The 19,956-nt window shown below is 39.8% G+C and overlaps 1 protein-coding gene across 2 annotated transcripts in view; it reads left to right on the top strand.

Annotated features, from left to right (window-relative positions):
- Positions 1-16,131, top strand: part of SAC8 (SAC domain-containing protein 8) — a 170,894-nt gene extending 154,763 nt beyond the window's left edge. For both annotated transcript variants that reach the window (XM_090016125.1, XM_090016126.1), the window contains 6 exons: positions 14,590-14,698; positions 14,774-14,846; positions 14,975-15,068; positions 15,285-15,371; positions 15,549-15,615; positions 15,699-16,131. In XM_090016125.1, the coding sequence (XP_089872251.1) occupies positions 14,590-14,698; positions 14,774-14,846; positions 14,975-15,068; positions 15,285-15,371; positions 15,549-15,615; positions 15,699-15,826 (558 nt within the window). In that variant the 3' untranslated portion in view covers positions 15,827-16,131. The remainder of the gene's footprint in view (positions 1-14,589; positions 14,699-14,773; positions 14,847-14,974; positions 15,069-15,284; positions 15,372-15,548; positions 15,616-15,698) is intronic.
- The last annotated feature ends 3,825 nt before the right edge of the window (positions 16,132-19,956 follow it).

Here is a 19,956-nt window from a genome sequence, read left to right on the forward strand (position 1 = left end):
AAAAACTGTTTCACGTCTTGCACATGACTATCTGAGCTTCTAGTGATCACAATGTCATCAACATATATAAGAAGAAGTATAACAATGTCCGCCTTTTGGTAAATAAAGAGTGAGTGATCCAGAGAGCATCTTCTAAAACCATAACTTTGAATCTGCATAGAGAAACTTTCAAACCAGGAACGGGACGCCTGTTTCAACCCATACAGAGATTTCCTTAGTTTGCACACCCAGGCAATAGGATCCTTCTCGGCATAACCAGGTGGTTGCTCCATATACACTTCTTCCTTTAAAGTTCCATGCAAGAATGCATTTTTAACATCCATCTGGCTAAGGCTCCAACCTTGATCGACTGCTAGGGATATGATTATACGAATAGTACCCATTTTGACTACGGGACTAAAAGTTTCGTCGTAGTCTTCACCATATTGTTGTGTGAATCCGCGAGCAACAAGTCGTGCCTTATATCTGTCAATACTTCCTTCAGGCTTATATTTTATTTTATAAACCCATTTTGAGCCAACTACATTCTTTTCTTTTGGCCGAGGGACTATTTCCCAAGTCTGGCATTCATGGAGAGCTTCCATTTCTTCATTCATAGCTTCAGTCCAATGACGGGATTGAAGAGCTTGATTAAAACAAGTGGGTTCATCCTGTTTTGTGAGTTGAGACATAAACAACTGGAAATCAAGGGAGAAGGTCTCATAACTCACCCATCGTTGAATAGGATGCTTAATGCGTGACGGCCTTTGAGCCGAATCATTGGCGATGCTTTCCTCCACATTCCTTGGCTCTGTATTTTTGTCCCGTCTAGTGTATATATGTCCAGAGAAACGTTCTACTGGGGTGGGCTCAACTGGAGATAATTCACCATGCATTTGTGAGTCATTCAACTCCCTACTCAAGCCGAAGGAAGGACAATTTGTGTGACATGTTTCTCCTGTATTAGCAAAAAGATCTGCGCTCATCCATGGATCATATACTTCTAATTCTCGAGGTGGCAACACTGCAGAGTCATTGACCTGAAAAATTTGTTCATCAAAAACAACATTTCTGGAGGTCCTAATACGTTTTGTAGTAGGGTCATAGCATCGATAACCGTTGTATTCATCTACATACCCAACAAATCTGCACTTGACAGCCTTGTCCTGAAACTTATTTCGCAGAGATGAATCAATATGTACATAACATACACAACAAAAAACACGCAGTTCATCGTAAGAGGGATGTTGCCCAAATAAAGTATAATAGGGAGATTTCCGATCCAAGAGTGTCATAGGAAGACGATTGATGATATGAACAGATGTGTGAAAAACTTCTGTCCAGAGACTAACGGGCACATTGCTATCATGTAACATGCTCATCGCACTCTCGACAATATGCCTGTGTTTCCTCTCCGCAACCCCATTTTGTTGAGGAGTATGAGGGCAAGAAACCTGTCGGCTTATTCCTTTATCTCGAAGAAAGGCAATAAACTCGTTCGACGAATACTCTCCTCCACCATCACATTGTAAATGCACAATATCACAAGCAAACTTTGTTTTGACCATCGAATGGAATTCCCGAAATATTTGAAAAACTTCATGCTTGTGTTTTAAGAAATATATCCAAGTATAACGGGAATAGGAATCAATAAAGACAACATAGTAACGACTGCCAGAAAGAGAAGGAATAGGTGCGGGTCCCCAAACATCGGAACAAATAATCTCAAATGGCTTTGAAGCTCTTTTATTGATAATATGAAAGGGAAGAACATGGCTTTTGCAGAGTTCACATGAAGAACATTTATTATTATTATCAAAAAATGAACTTAAACTAGACTCTGGAAGGAGACCATCAGATACAAGATTTTCAACGAAACCTCGACTACAATGTCCCAAACGACTATGCCAAATATCTGGCTTATTACAATGAGATGAATTAAAAACTTCTAATGAAGGAAAAAACAAAGACTCTGAAGGCGAAGACACTGAAGAATGCTTGGACGACTTCAACTGAAGGACTGGGACTGAGGGCGAAGACACTGGAAGAATCTCCTTGAAGACGTACATGTTTCCTTGTCGCTCCCCCTTAGCGAACGTCTCCTTCGTTCGTAGATCCTTAACATAAACAGAAGAGGGAGTAAATTCGACGGAAGAATTCATATCGTCAACAAGTTTAGCTACAGAAACAATGTTCTTTTTAATATTAGGAGCAAGAAGGACATTTGACAAATGAAGTGAGGACTTTGACATAGGGATATGTGCATTGCCAGTATGACTAATTGAGTGATAAGTTCCATCTCCCGTAACTATACTACCTTTTTCAAAATAAGGCAATAAGTGAGATAACTTACCCGCATTACCCGTAACATGTGTGGCAGCACCTGAATCAACATACCATTCGCCTTGTTCATTTTGCTTGATCGTCATCTGTGACAATGCTGATAACAAAAGTTGTTGCACATCTGTGGATGGCACTTTTGTGTCCCCAGCAGTAGTTGATTTATTTTCAATTTTGTTTAGTTTTCCTCTATTCTGTGGATTGAACCAACAATCAGCTTTCACATGTCCTCTTTTGTTACATAAGAAACAAGTGGGCACTCTCCTCTGATTCCCTGTATTAAAAGCTCCTGAAATATTAGGTGTAGGTAAGATACCACGTCCTCTCTGCCCGAAACGTCCGCGGCCTCTGCCTCCTTGATACCCTCCATTCCCTCGTCCAAAACCTACAGAAGTGTCCATGGCCAAAACTGAATGAGGACGAGCTGACTCATTTCCTTCTGCCCTTTGCTTCATAATCATCTCATGCTGGAGAAGTTTCGCTTGGAGGTCGTCAAAAGTGGGCAAGTGAGGAAGGCATGATAAAGCTGTGGTAAACATGTCAAAATCAGGACCCAATCCATTGAGAAGTTGCTGAACTTTATCTTTATCTGCAATAGCACTTCCAACAACAGCCAATTGATCAGTAATGCTCTTCAAGCGGCCTATGTATTCCATGACGGTCATGGAGCCTTTCTTCAAACTTTGAAATTCATTTTTTAAGTACATAACTCGGGCTTCTGATATCTGAGAGTATGTCTGAGACAGCTTACTCCACAGATCTGCCGCAGTGCAATCATCGGAAAGAGTAACCAACACTTCTTGAGAGAGTGTTGACGTAATATAAGCAACCAAAGACTGATCCCGCTTCCTCCAAGCTGTATACTCTGGATTCTTAATGGAAATGGTAATTGTGTCACCCTTCTTATCCTTGGTTTCCTGCAAAATAAGCCGTGGTGGTATAGAAACTAAACCATCCAAGTGTTTATCGAGATCCTGACTCCGTATAAAAGGAAGGATTTGCCTCTTCTAGGTCAAAAAATTAGAATGAGAAAGTTTTTCTGTAACGAGCTGACTAAGGAAATTGGCAGAGGGACCGGATGACGAAGAGAAATTCATAGCAGTGAATAAGGTCTGTACTACCAAAAGTGTTGCACAAAGAACACTGAAACAACAATAAAGGAAAGAAAACTTGTGGAATCAGAGAAAACTGGTTTGTAATAAAAAAGGGAACTGCAGTCGGTTTGTGTTGAGTGCAGATGGAACCAACACAGGTCTGAAAACCAGTCGTTGGTGTTGAAGAGAAGATGAAATCAACACAGACGATGGAATGAAGAGGATAAACTAATATCAATGAACAAGAATAATAAAAAAAATGGGTAACAAAAAAAAAATGAGCACGCTGAAAGAAAAGATGAAGGAAAAGGTACCACCTTTCAGAATAGAGATGAGATTTCAGATTTCAGAAGAATGAAATTTGAGATAAAGAGAAACTGATCACGCTGAATACCTGTTTACGCTGGGAGTTGTTCACGATGAAGAATCACGCTGAAGAATCACGCTGGGAGTTGTTCACGCTGAAGAATCATGATCTGGGTTTGCTATTCACGTTGAAGAATCACAGTCCACGCTGAAGAATCACGCTGAGGGGGGGTTCACGCTGGAGAATCACGATCCACGCTGAAGAATCACATTGAGGGGGTGTTCACGCTGTTCAGAACTTCTTCACGCAATTAACCTAAGCTCTGATACCATATCAGATTTGATATATGGTACAACCTTCACAGGAAACAGGGAGAGAGAGAAAGAGAGAGAGATTGAGAGAGAGAGAGAGATACGCAAAGGCTGGGGCGGTACACAATGCTCGACCTCCAAAACCCTAAACCTTATAAAAGTAAAGAGGTATACATATTACAAGTATGCCATTAATGAGCCTATTTATCATGTGTTTCATATAATATGCGTATGGATCTGGATCCAGATCCATACGCATATGCAAACTGTATTCTAACAACTTCACCCATCGCAGGGTGTCCCATCACTTCTTAGCATCACCCTTCAGTCGGTACGTGCCTAAGTCAGACGGACTCAGCTATAAGGTCGACGCACCTGCGTCGACACGCCCCGACACGGGTGTGGCTTCAGACACAGTCAACCAAGTGTCAGACTCGATCAACGCACCGGGGTCGAGTCCGTCCACATTTTGGACTCGGTCAACTTTGACCGAGTCTATTTTTGTCCATTTTAGGGCAAAAGACGTATAAAAACTAAAAAAAATCTATCTTTTTATATATTTAAAATATATATATAACCGAGTCTTATTATTATATATATATATAGCTGTGTCCCCGTGTCCAAAATTTTTGAAATTGCTCTGCACCCATGTCGCACTCGTACCCGTACCGGCACCCATGTGACATAGGTACGTGCCAAAATTTGTCTGCCTGTCCTCAGACACAGGTAGGATGTGAAAAACCTTCTTTATCTCTTCGACCCAACTCTCAGCTGCTTCTGAGTCAGCCTTTCTTGAGAAAGTTGGGGGATCCAACTTCTCAAACGTCACATCACCTGGGTTCAGAGTAACCTCGGTGGGATGAACACATGTCGTCTGCTGCGCCACCTGCGCCTGGACATGTGTAGTCACCGTCGCTGCTAGGGTATTGAGGGCATTCTTAAGAAAGTCCCTCTACTCCTGCCAGTCAGTTGGAGCGCTAGAAGACGAAGCGCGGGCACGGGTATACATCTATAAAATAAAGATAAAACATAGAAATTCAGCAATTTCAAAACAGTAAGGAATTTTTTTTTACAAGATGACTCTAACCAGTGATGTAGACGGCTTATGGAGTATGAGTTATGACTTTCTGGTAATGGTTTTGACAGATCTAACAGGCCTAAATACAACTCTGTCTTATAGAAAGACAATTTGGTATCTCAAAATAATTCAATGCATGGTTTTGCGGTCTGGCTCTGATACCAACTCTGTAACGACCCTAACTAATCCTCGTAAAAATCAGTGTTGTGAGAGGCGTACGCCTCAATACCTGAAGCGTACGCCTCATAGGCGAAGCGCACGCTCAAGGTATCGAGGCGTTGCATTGAGGCGTTTCAGGCTTGAAACGCACGCTTCACTCATGTGAAGCGCACGCCTCAAGTTGAAACGCGCTTCGCTTCTAAAGCGTACCCATCTGTGTAGTCCCTACAAACCGCCCCTTTCCTGCCAAAATCTGCCGCCGGGGACATTGACGAGCAGGTTGGCGCTGCGAAGCCGACGGCGAAGAGGGCAAGGATCCCGACGACGACAAGGATCACGATGAGAACCGCCGGGGAAACCTCCCTTGCACTTGCGCCGTCAGAGGAGCACAGCCGGAGTGTTCGGGTTAGGGAAGGGTCGGACGCGCAGAGTTGGGGGTTCTGGAGGAAGCTCTGGTCGAACGCCGCAGTGTCGAAGGCGTTGGGGATCTTTCCGGTGAGGGCGTCGCCGGAGAAGTTGCAGAAGGTCGGCTTCAGTCTGCCGAGCTCCGGCGGTATCTCGCCGGAGAGGTTGTTCTCTGAGAGGTCCAGACTGTTTAGGGACGACAGGGAGGCGAGCGACGTGGGGATGCCGCCGTTGAGTTCGTTGTGGCTCAGATCCAGGATAGATAGCCCCTGCAACGAGTCGATCTCCGAGGGTATCTGGTCGGAGAATCGGTTGCGGTCCTTCTGGGAGCCGGTGAGGCAGAACTAGGCGAGGGAGCGGACGGTGCCGAAGAGAGAGAGAGAGAGAGAGAGAGAGAGAGAGAGAGAGAGAGAGAGAGAGAGAGAGAGAGAGAGAGATGAGGATGCCCTAGGGGTCCGGGTCTCGGGGGGTGAAAATGGATCGGGTTCGATTGGACCCGATTGATCATGAAGCGTACGCTCCAACGCCTCGAGGCTTACGCCTCGCTTCGTAACATGCTCAACGCCTCGCTTCGCCTCAGCGCATTTAACAACCTTGGTAAAAATAGTGATTTTTTTTTAAAACAATTGCGAAAACAAATCCAAGGATCTGGAGTCTCACAGATTTAATATTCCAAACCACAAACTCATTGTGCATTGAATTAAAGAAGATTGAATCAAACTTTATTAATCAGTGAATAAATGTCAAATAAACCAAGACAGTAAAATCGTCTATCACAAAGGAGCCACTCTGTCAGAGAACCCAAAAATCAGTCACAGGGCTCACAATCTCCAGTCTCCAGTCCCCTTGTAGATAGAAATTTTCAAGAGTCCACCCCATTTAGCCTATCTTCCTTTCTTGATCTTGTTTGGAAAGTTTGATTCTTGATTTTCTTTTCCTTCTTATCTCTTTATTATTTATCCTTTTTTTTTCTTTTTTTAACAAATGTCCAGCCACGTAGGAGGGCCCACTAGGATGGGACGTCCCATCCTAGAGAGTCCAATTTGAGAAGAATTCAAATGTGGCGCTCCTTCTTAATGAACTATCTAAATTAAATATAGGAAAAATCTATATTCTTTTGACTAAGGATTTTTACTAGACTTATCCTACTTATTTTATTATTATATATATATATATATATATTTTTCTATCATGTAACATATCCATAGGTGAGGTCCACAAGGGACGTCCAGCCCATTGGACTCAATGCCCATATTAAATCCAATTTATTACCAATTCAAATCTATGATTTTGCCTAATTGGATTTTTTTTCTTGGATTTCCTTCCTGGATTTTAAATCCAATTGAGATCCAGACCAATATAAGCACGCCACATCAGATCCATATCCATACTTTAGTAATAAAACTCATATCCAAATGAGAATCCAAATTCACCTTAAATTTTTGTAAAATTAAATTAAATTCTAACTGTGATTTAATTCCAATTTGATGCCCATTTAAATTTCATATTAAATTTCATTTAAACTATTGACTCAATTCAATTTGTAATTTTGATTTCGAGTTGGTGTTTAGATAAATTTCTAATTCTACCAAATTAAAGTATGAAAACCATAAATTAACGATTTAATAATTACCAAAAATCGCAAGCATTACATTCTGTTTTTTTGAAAACTTCAGAAGCCTAATTATTAAAACTGCAATTAGTTGCTTATTGAACATATATAGCTCTTTAATCATTATTATTGTTTCAAAGTGAGAATTTTCATAGAAGTAGCAAAGATTTTGAAAGATGCTTACAGGATACTGCTACGAAGATAGCAACAAGTCAAACATCTTAACTTACACTTGAGCCACTAGTCTGTTAGCTTTATGTACAAAGACCTTGTAATTGTCTAAGGATTGTATTTTGGCTTGTATTAAAGATTTTGGTGATAGTTGTTTCATTGGATAGTGTTGTATTAAACTGCTCTGCACATGTTCAATTCTTGTTTTCTTTTGATTGTCCAGTTTATTTAAGATCCGAAGATAGAAGCGAATAGGCAGTAGTCACATCATAAGACATGACTAATTATGGGTCTGTTTTGGGATGTGACAGTAAGTTCTCTTCCAAGACAGTTTTGAAGGATTCTCCTTAATTGCTTTTCTTCTTATTTGTATATTTTAAGAAAGCAGCAATACTTGATAATGCCTTTGTGCCACAAAAGAACCTATTTGTGATTTTTTTGGAGACAACCCTGCTTGGGTCTGATTGGAGGAAGGGTTGTTTTTATCATTTTCCATTGTCAATATACTTGCTTTTGTGATTCATTTGTTTAAGATGCATCAAGTATTGGGTTATAACTATGGGTGGACATTGGGTCGGGTTGTGCCGGCTCGATTGGGAGCCTATTAGTGCTCGACAGGCCTGTTTCAGGTAGGTCTGCAGGGCATGCTGGTTAAGATGAAGCCGAGATAAAAACTGGTGGAAAAGGAAACTAGACCCTCAGCTAGCACAAGGAGAGAGAGAGAGAGAGAGAGAGAGAGAGAGAGAGGCACTATGGATTGTTGGAAAGGAAAGAGAAGGGCAGACTGTTCACCTCCAAAGAAATAAGAGGTAAAGAGGCACACATCTCTCTTCTTCTCTCCTGTCGCTTCATACTGGCAACTTTGACAGCTGGCCTTTTTTTGTAAAGAGTGGGAGGAGAGGGCACACTTTTTTAAAACTTAAAAGGTTTTACTTTTTAAGTTTTAAGGGACCCATAAGGGCTTGACTCAGGTTGAATCCAATATCCAAGCCCGACCCAATATCTTATTGGGTTGGGCTTGGCCTGTTTTTTTTCTGGCTAGGTCATCAAAGTCCGGCCTGAGCCCCCCAAAACCCGACGGGTACCGGCTCATTGTCCAACCCTAGTTATAACCTGATTATAAGTTTATAATCATAGTAGCAATCTGTGAAACACAAAAAGATCATCAAATGACAAATACATGATTAAAAAGGTTATGCATTCAAAAAGAACAAACGACACCAAACAAAAAAAACAAGTTACAGAAAAATTGGCAAACAATGTTGACAAGTTTAATTTGGTTATAATGTTATAAAATGAGGTCACCAATATGGTACATAAATATGATATTTTTCCTTGAAAATCAAGTTAGGGTATAGGAAGCACAAGATTTAAATTCAAGACTAAATGTCATCCGATCCCAAAATCCAATAAAATTAGATCCATAATTGATTTTTTTTCAAGTTTTTTCTATACATGAATTTTCATGTTCTAAAAGTTTCTCTTGAAAAAAAAGTTTTTTGGTGATATTTTGAAAAATATGGAGTTGATCTTTATTTTTTGGTTTCAAAGTTTTATTGAAAAAGATGTGTTTTATATGCAGTTTTGCTAACTATGATTTAACAACTTTGGAACTGTTCTGTTTATCCTATTATGTTTGTGATTTTACTTTTATTTCTTCTCTTAAAGTAATGCATTGCTTATTTGTTTGGTGATTTTGTGGTGTCTCTGGTAGTTCATCTATATCATTCCAAATGTTTATTCTTTCCATTCATGATGTGAGTGAGATATTTTTTATCACTTCATTCCTTTAATTACTTTTTTCTGTGTCAGCAGTTCCACAATTATTGGTTTTGGAAATAGGAAATCTACAAGGGAGAGATTTTCCAAAATTTTCTATTCTCTCTTTTTTTCAAGTGTGCAGTGATTTAGCTTTCCCTCGCTCTGTATTTTCTGTTTAAACCATAAAGGTGTTTGGTTGCACATGTAAAGGATAGGGTGACATGTCACAAGAGTGACGTGTCATAATGTGTTTAAGTCATAATAGGAGTCCTAATTGTAATGGGAATCTAGCTGAGGGTATTTTTGGTCATATGGTTGTATAAGATTAGTCCAACTCAAAGTCTTGTGAAACAGTCCTGATGCAATACAACTTTTGTACTTCTTTTATATATAAATACACACCTAAGGACGTCTCCTTAAGCAATAATATAGATGGGCGTCCCCTAGTGATTTCTCATCTTTCTCTCTCTTCTTTCCCTTGTGATGTGAGGGCTGCAACCCTATGAAAATCTATGTAACGACCCCCAAAAAAGGTTATCGGATCCGGGTCTGACCCAGACCCGAACCGGGTACCCACCCCACCCCCCGTGCATTTTTAAAGAGCACAGGAGGCAGGGTTTCTTACTCGAGAAAACCTACCCCCCCCCCTCCCCTCCCCCTCCCCCCCCCCCCCCCCCCCCTTCCTGCTCCCTTCTCCCTCCCGTTGCTCTCCCCACCAGCGACCCACGGCCGGGCTCCACCGTCTCCCGACGTCCCTCTCTCCGGCAGCCTCGCCGACGACCTCACCCAACACCCCGCATCACCCTCTCTCTCTGTTACTCTCTGCCTCCCTCTTCTCTCTCCCCGACTTCGCTTGCCTTCCCTTCTACCCTTCATCCTCTACAACTCGTCGGAGCTCTTGCCGATGACGCTCGCTTTGCGTCCGACCACCTGCCGCCGGTAGCCCAGTGGCCGTCCCCCTTTCCCGAGCACCCTCCCTATCTGCCCCGTTCTCTGCTTCCTCCCCGAGCCCTCCCTCTCTCCTGCTCATTTTCTGGCCACCTGACGTCGGCACCCGACTCACCCGAACCCCCCCACCCCCCCGTCCGGCAACTGTTTACTCGCTCGCCCTCTCGTTGCTCCCTTCACCTGCAGTCTCGTCGGAGGCCGCTTGACGCCGACGACTTTTAGACAGGTAACCCCCCCGCTCCCTCATGGTTGTCCTCTTCTTCATCCTTGTCTTCTTCGTCTCCTTCTTTTCTTTTTCGGCAGGGGCGACGCTCCCTGCCGCCTGTGTTCGATCGATCGACAGGGGCTTTTTGCCCCTGCCTCTTGTTTTTCGACGGGCCGGCAGGGGCGACGCCCCCTGCCGCCTACGCTTGATCGATCGGCAGGGGCTTTATGCCCCTACCTCTTGTTTTTCGACGGGTAGGCAGGGACATTGCCCCCTGCCGCCTGTGTATAGACTTCTTGGTCTTTCGACCGGCAGGGGTGAAGCCCCCTGCCTCCCTTTTTGCCTTCGTCAGGCAGGGGTTTCGCCCCTGCCTTCGTGCCCTCTTAGCAGGCAAGAGCGAGGTCCTGCCTCCTTTTCTGCTCTTCCTTTCTCGGTCGGTAGACCGAAGCCACCATGGTGGGTGGCTCTGGTTCTGTCAGAAGGGAGGGTGTCGAGCACCCCCTCTCTTTCCCTCTTCGGACCTCGTCAGGCAAGGGCTTCGCCCCTGCCTCCTCTTAGCTTGCTCGGGCAGGGGCGAAGCCCCTGCCATTTGGACCATCCGACAGGCAGGGCTGTCACCCTGCCTCTCTGTTTGGCCTGGCAGGGCTGTTGCCCTGCCTCTCGATCTTCTGTAGGCAGGGGCGAATGTTAAGATATACATATATGCATTTATATTCTATGTAAATCGAAATATCCATCATGGGTATTTCGGTCTTTTCTTGTAATAGGCGTCAGTCCATTAGGGGCTGACTATTCTCCTTTTTTATTTTCTTCGATTTTTGTATTTATTTTTTTGGTTGTTGTCAGCTTTTTGAGACTAAGGGAACAACTCCAAATAGCTGTTGGAGCTGCCCCCAACAGTCACAAATGTGACCGTTGGGGGCAGCCCCAACAACCACTTGGAGCTGCCCCCTCTCTTGCTCATGTATAAAATGGCCATTAAGGCCTTGCATTTGTTCTCTCTTTTGGAGAGTTCCTCCACACAATAATATATATATTTTTGACTCTTGTGAGGGTGGTTTGGATGATTCAATCAAGTATTCTACTTGATTGAAGTGTGTTCTTGTTTGTCCATAAGCGACGTTCTTGGATTTAGTCCATCTCATTACATGGTATCAGAGCTTTGGAGTCCTTGAAGCGTTGTTCCAAAAGGAGAAATCGTGATAAGCATCAAAAGGAGGAGGATTGTGAGCTTGAAGAAAACAACAAATCATTGTATCCGGAAGCACACCACCTCTCAAGCAAACCTTGTATTTCTTTTCCTCATTCTTTCTCACTTTCCTCTCTCTATCTCTCTCTTTTCTTGTTGTAAAAGAATGGAGAATGAAAGGGAAGTAATCGTCTCCATTCCCGTACGCCTAAATGATACAAACTATGTGATGTGAGCATCCATAGTAAAGCACAAAATATGGAAAAAAGGCTTATGGGGTTTGGTGGACGGTACCGAAAAAGAACCCAAACTCATTCTCACCAAAATTGAGAATGAAAAAGAAGTGGCTCTTCAAGGAGAGGAAATGTCTAAAGTCGTTTCCAATTATGAGAAAAATTGGAAAGAATGGATGATTGATCATTCCAAGATAATTGGATGGCTCATCAATAGTGTGGATATTCATAAATGTTCTAGTTTAGCGAAATTTGATTTCGCTAGTGACGCATGAAAATATCTTAAAGACATGTATAGTCTTAAAGATATTGTCCACATATGTAACCTTCAAAATAAGGTGAGAACTATGACTCAAGGAGAGATGAGTATTAGAGAATATTACAATGCACTCTCTCTCCTTTGGGATGAATTGAATCTTCTTGAGCCAAAATGGTATTGCCCTCAAGATGTAGAACTCCGTGAAAACCAAATCAAAATGGAGCATTTCTACCAATTTGTGAATGGGCTTAGGCCCGAATTTGAGGGAACTAAGTCCGCTCTCCTTCATAGAGGAGGTGTGTCATCAATAGTCGAAACTCTTGCGGAATTGACTATGGAAGAAAATAGATTAACCAATCAAATTCAGCATTTTGACTCAATATTCAAGACATATTAGATTTCCTAATTTCTAAAGAAAATTCAGACTTAATCAGGTTAAATAAAAATTCAGATCGTAGAATCTTCAAGAAAAAAACAGATTTTTCAAATTGATTTCCAATCAAATTTTCAAATCACTGTTATAGCCGAAACAGGGTTCATGATTTCTAATAGAAATCAGATTGTAGGAAACAATCAGATTTTTATAGACCTAATAAAACTTCAGATTTTGTTTAATTCTGACGGTTCCTGGTTTATCGAATATAAAAACAGTTTATGTTCCCAAATTGAAAGCCCTGATTGTGTACCAAATAAACAGGATTTTTAGGTCAAGGTAAAAACTCAAATTTACAAAACAGAAATTCAGATTTACAGATTTAAATAGACCCCTATATTTAAAGTTCAGGATTCAGCTTCATGGCATAGATCTAAATGCTTAAATGTGTAATCACAGCTTATAAATCATATTTATAAATCTAGATTCGCAAAATCAGAGTCAGATTCAAACACTTGCATAAATCAGAATCGAGTTTTTGTAGAAATCTAATTCAAGACATATTCAGCGTCAGCACACACCCACGACTTCTAATATGCATAAACTAACCATGTGCAGTCTTGGAAATAATACAGACAGCATGTATAACGCTCAGTATCGCTGTCACAGTCCCACTTTCAGAACTGCGAAACCAAAACAGATGTTAATTTCTAATGTTGTTAACATCCATAATGTATGCAAATGAAAAACAATCCTCAACTAGGCCTAAGGATAATACATGCTTAATTAAACTAAGTCTCAAACAACAAGGCAGTTAAAACATGACAGGTTTAAGAAAAATCTGGAAAACGCAAAACAGGAGAAGTCTGATGAGTCTAATCTAATAAGAACCACAGGGTGTATTTCTAATTATCTCTTAACAGAAGTTCTGATTTAATGCCATCCAATCAAATCAATGAATGGCTACATGAATCAGCCAAGATTTGATGCATACGACGAAACCTGTACATAAAATCCTTGAGTGGTTTTTATAGGTATATGCGATTCTTGGAAACGTGTACATGAACAACAATTTGGACTGTGTGATAGAAGTCCGACATAGGAACACAATCATCCACAAATTAATGGAACTAACCATCAGAATGAAACCCCTTGGAACAGAAACACAAATAAAATTTTATAAGCCTGACATGAATCCAATCCAATAATACGCAGACCCAAGTTGAAACACTAATTTTGATTTAAACAGAACTAAGATCTCAGCAAAAGAAAACTAGATCTTTTAGGTTCATAAAAACTGAAGTCGATAAGTTGTTATCCAAATCAGTAAGGACAGTCAAGGGTTTAAAAGAATCGAGCACCGTAAATCTGTACACTGATTCGCAATTTCAACTCTGTTCTTAAACCCATGCCGATTCAATTTAAACCAAGTCCCTTACTTATTGAATCCCAAGAGGAAAAGACCCGTACATTTGCTGTTTCGGGAAGAAAAGGAGGGAGTCGTTGAAGAAGAGGATGGCGCTACTGCCTCTCACGCGTCTCTCTCTCTATTCCGCCTTTCTCTCTCTCTCTCTCAAAGTCTATATTGGGAGAGAGAGTTCACGCCAGATTTTATATAATAAAAAGGACTCCTCTTAGAGGACGTCTTTATCTAGAAGTAGAAAGTCTTCTATTTCCATAAGGAAATAAAAGTCTTTCATAAACAAAATTCTAATTAGATATATACATATATATTATTTTTCTATAATTATTATAGTTAAAATTTATATTTCTAAAAACCTATTTATCCACATCCATATGGATCATGGAACTCGGTTAATGGGTCCAAGATCCATATCAGTGTTCAAAATCAACGTCAGCACACATTTAAAACACTGATTCGGAGGTTTTATGAAGTTTCGTATGTACTATGTGGTCTTGGAGTTTGAGTGTGGTTCTTTGGCTTTCCCTCACCCTGTATTTCTGTTTAAACAATAACGGTGTTTTATGCACACTCCTATCCAAAAAATACTTGGATAAGTTAGGATTGTTGCATGAAACCTTGTATTATGAATGTCCCAACTTATCCCATTTATTGAGATAAGTTGGTGCCAAATGACGTTGTGAATAATACCTAATCATAGTGGTGATTTTTGACATCCTTTGACTATTTTATTCTTTTGCAGTGCTTCTTAGCTGAAAAGGCTCTGAACTTACAGCTCCGAAGGATGGGAGTAATTTCACCAACAGATTGCATATCCCAACATCCTGATATACATGAAAAATTTAAAATATGTATGTTTTGTCCTAAGTGCTGCATTAAGAAAATATTTATTGCATGTTCATCTCATGTCTTTCATGCCTTGGTAGCATGGATTGCACAGGGTGATGATATTAGTCTGCAGTATTCTGGTTCACCTGCCCTAAAGCGTGATGTGGTCAGGTATTGTGTGGCATTTGTTTCTGGTACTTGATAAATTCCATTAAACTTGTGACCACCTATCAGTTAATTTGTTTTCAGTTTCTCTCTCCATTTTTCCTCAAGCAAATGCATGCATCTATGTTTTTTAGATATGGAAGGCAGACTCTACCTGGGTTGATTAATGATGGATTGAGTGCCTTGTCGCGTTATTATTTGAACAATTTTCAAGATGGTATTCGTCAGGTATGCTGTCTTTATAAGTTTGTGTCGTTGGTTGTTTCTTCTGCTTATGCTTTGCTTGAACTGTTTGTTCCTTTTACTCTTTATAAAACTGTGGTTTACCCATCAAGTTCTCACTTCTTTCTTCCTTTAAATTTATGTTGAATTGGGATTAGAAGAAATAAACATTAGTATTTACTGAAGTCCCTTGCTCTGGTCTGTTATTAATGAGGCTTTCAGGATGCCATGGATCTTGTCTGTGGCCATTACACGGTCAGCCAAAGTAGTCCTTCTCCATTCCAGTTAAATGGATTTGAGACATTTTCAGTATGTAGTCTTCATCTTCCTCTTTGTCTACTTTCATGCTTATCTTTTGTAGACAAACTGCATTGACCGACTTTACTTCCTTCTGATATACAACTTTTGTAACTATTCTCATTCTTTTGCTAGTTTGGTTTGTGGTTTAATCTCATGGCTTTTTTTCTTATGCACATCAATTTCCAGTACCTACCAGTGGCATCAGCTTTCATTGTGGGCGGTGTTACATTGACAACATTTACACTTAATCAAGGTCATGCCTCTTGTATTCTTCTTCTTTTGAATTAATTACTTGAAATAACTTTTCTTATTACACAAACTCTTACATGTCAACAGCTGGACGAAATGCACAGCACTTCGTCTCTTCGGTACTCTGGGCTGGATTGACTGCTGGAGTGATAGCTCTAGTGAAAGCTAATGGGAGGCAGTTCTGTTCCAGGCCTCGATTGTGTGGCCTGTTATAGCAGCTCCGTCATACAAATGTCACTTGAAGTGCTCCAGCTGTGAGCTATAGTTGCTTTTGCAGATACAAAGAATTGACAACTTGTTATCTATTTGTCATGTTTTATATTTACCAATGAACTAGAAAATAGATATCCATATGAACATTTGGACTGGGGACTGTATGAAATAAGATACTACCAGAGGACTTGGCAAAGTATCAGATATGATTGTGGCATGTATACTATATGAAGTGCATGTCAGTTAACTTCCATTTGTTGTAAATTACAGAACTTGGAATCATGCAGGTAGTTTAGCATTCTTCAAAGAGTATATTTTGATAAAGGTAGAGCATTCACCTGGTCGCTTCTTACCATCATTGTGGTTTGACATAACTTACCTAGCTTCTTACCGTCTTTGTGCTTTGACGTTGACTTACCAAGATCTGGTCAGTGCAATACTGGCCATTCATTCTTGGGTTCTGATTTTGTATGGGTGTTTTTGGCTTCAGGTAACTATTAGAGACAATCTTCTGTGCAGCTGATGCATTCAATCATGCATTGAATGCTAAAAGTAGGTGATACTGTTATGCTTGTCTCGAGTTCGACTGCTGCAAAAACAAATGGTCATCAAAATTAGTCTGGGTTTCTGTGAGCAGCATGCCAATGCTTGTAATGGAATTAAACTCAAAATCTTATATTTGGCACACTTTTTTTTTCCGTTAATCGGTGTCCTTGGAAATTGATATGTTTTAGAAAATATGACCATGGTTATTGCAGTTTCATACCATTTCATCCAATGAAAGAAGCCATGGTGTATTTTCTTAATCTAGTTAAGCGTTGGTCATTATTATTCTATGAAATGAGTGATAAATAATTCATCTAAAATAGGATTGGTGTCAATAACTTCTTTTTAATTTTTGAGTTAGGCGGACGCTGCCAATGCCAAAAATTTACAAATACAAATCGCCCATATATGGATGGAAACCATTAGGTTTGTCTTTCCAAATTCTTTACATGCCTATAGTTCCATTGTAATGCCCCGAAACTTTAACCCAAAATTGTGGCAATTTTTTTTTTTGAAATATAGAGGAAATAATAAATTCGCTTTGGGTCAAATGTCTCATGCCCGTCCTAGGCCTTCATATTAAAGACATCATTTAACATATTCAATAAAGTCTAACATCAAATAAAATTATAAGTTCATTACACAAGTTTAAATGAAAATAATTAAACTATCTAAAAGTATTATGGGAATATAAAAAAATTCATGCATCAAGATCCCTATAGCATCTCACAATCGCTGCACATCATCCATTCTTCACTTGAAATATCTAAATAGTAAGGTCTGACTACAACCAGAGTAGTAGGAACATCGATAAAATAGGAGTGTATTCGGTAACAAGTATGCACCAACATACATTCATACATCAGTCATATCCAATATATTTCTACATCGAACATAAATCAGTTCAAGAAACATCCATTCAGTAACATCCAAATAAGTATAAGCTTGATAAGCAGAAATTACATTAGCAGAGCGTGAATAAATTAATTCGATCAATTATAAAAATTATTTTATTTAAATTTAGTAAAAAAATTTCTTGTTTGTACATGCAGAGCCAAGAGCCATTATAACCGTAACAGAAGAGACTACTCTGGGGTTCATTATTCTAAGTATTTTAATAACTCGAGTAATCTAATTGAAATTGAAATCCCAAGGTAGCACAAAGAGAGAGAATCTTAGAGGCGGAACCAAAATAGGATGCATCATAAACTTCTTCCAAACAACATGGATCTACCACCTAAGATAAAATTGGTAATCCAAACTCCTAACTCTGAGGACTGGAGACCAATCGAGTCATTGCCACTTGGAACATAACCAGAATATCTCCGGAGTTTTGTACCACTTACTCTCTCTCAGGTAAGTCCAAGACTAAATGGGTTATCTATTATTATTATGTTATATATATATATATATATATATATATATATATATATATATATATATATATATTCTCCTCTTTCATGGTTTTATTAACTTACCTCACATGTGTGAAATGAATGTTGCACCTCTGGCTTAATAGCCTAGGTACCCTCATCGGTTAACCTACCATATTGTTTATTTGACATAGTTTCTCAAACAACCCACTCACGGGAGTGAATAAAATATTGTCTATCTTATTAATTTAACTCGTTCAGTGTGCCTTGGTACCTTTAAACCAATAGGGCTTTACAACTTATTTTTGTGTGCATGTACTTTAACTTTCTTTATTTGGATGCACCTGCAACACCCTGCTGGTCTATTTCTATAATGTCGCATGTTTTGGTACTTAGTTATTTTTAAAATTTTGTCAAAATTTGGCTAAGTCTGGGAGGAAAATCGTTTGAGGCTCAATTTTTAGACTGATGTCTTTGAGTCTGGGCTTGACCCAGGTCTCATTGACAAGGTCGAGGCGAGCCAATCAGAGCGTGAGAAAGAGTTTAATTTTTTACTTTTAAATTCAGAATTTGATATTTGTGTAATATGTCGTTGGATGCGTCTCAGAATTTTGAGCGCAATGATATTTAACATTCCTAAATTCAAGTTTCGGTTGGCCCGAAAATCATGTTTTTCTAAAAATTTAGCAGTTTGTCGAACTGGATCAGACTGGATCCAAGGCATATGATCCGATTGTTGAGAAACTTTGTTTTGATGTCACATAATATGATACACTGTCTTATTTGATTTCATATGATATGATAATATGTCTTCTTGAAAAATGTTATAATGACTGGATATGTTTTGCCATATATCTAACGAGTATTTGATGCAAGGATACAACAACAACAACAACAACAACAACAACTACGCCTTCATCCCAAAACAATTGGGGTCAGCGATATGAACCAAAAAAGAAATTCATTTTGGGTCTTCCACATGAATCCTTTTCCTCCAATCATTTCTATCCAACGCCATGTCCTCGGTGAGGTTCAAAGCATTCATATCCTTTCCTATCATCTCCATCCAAGTCTTCCTAGGCCTACCCCGACCTCTTTTAACTAATATATTTTCCCATTTCTCCAACCTTCTAACTGGAGCATCATTAGGCCTTCGCCGAATATGTCCAAACCACCATAAACGATTCTCTCGCATCTTATTTTCAATGGGTGCAACACCTACCTTCTTACGTATCTCTTCGTTCTGAATCTTATCTTTTATTGTATTTCCACACATCCATCTAAGCATCCGCATCTCAGCTACACTCATTTTTTGAATATGATGTCTCTTGGCAGCCCAACATTCCGTACCATATAGTAAAGCGGGTCTAATAGTCGTCCTATAAAACTTTCCCTTCAACCGCAATGGCATTCTACGATCGCACAACACTCCAGTAGCACTTTTCCATTTCATCCACCCAACCTTTATCCTATGATTTACATCTCCATCAATTTCTCCATACTTTTGAATGATGGATCCCAAATATTTGAAATAATCATTCACCGGTATATCTTGCTCACCAAGCTTCACTACACTCCCATCACTACTTCGTTGCTTACTAAACCGACATTCCATATATTCAGTCTTACTCTTACTCAACTTAAAACCTCTAGCTTCCAATGTCTGTCTCCATAATTCTAACTTAGCATTAACCCCAGCTCTAGACTCATCAATCAAAACAATATCATCAGCAAACAACATACACCACGGTACATTTTCTTGAATTGATCTCGTAAGCTCATCCATCACTATCGCAAATAGGAAAGGGCTTAAAGCAGATCCTTGATGTAACCCAACCGTTATCGGGAAATTGGTTGTCACCCCTCCACAAGTGCGGACATTGGTTACTACTCCTTCATACATATCTTTAATTATACTAATGTACTTGAGAGAAACACCTTTCTTCATCATTGTCCACCAGAGAACGTCCCTAGGTACTCTATCGTATGCCTTCTCTAAATCAATAAAAACCATATGCAAATCTTTGTTCCTCTCTCTATATCTTTCAATAAGTTGTCTAAGAAGATGTATAGCTTCCATAGTTGATCTTCCAGGCATAAAACCAAATTGATTCTCCGATATCATGACAACCTTCCTCAACCTAGACTCAATCACCCTCTCCCAAAGTTTCATAGTATGACTCATGAGTTTTATACCACGATAGTTTGTGCAA

This window comes from Nuphar pumila, chromosome 8 (genome assembly GCF_984573655.1).
Source record: "Nuphar pumila chromosome 8, dmNupPumi1.hap1.1, whole genome shotgun sequence".
Classification (NCBI taxonomy): Eukaryota; Viridiplantae; Streptophyta; class Magnoliopsida; order Nymphaeales; family Nymphaeaceae; genus Nuphar; species Nuphar pumila.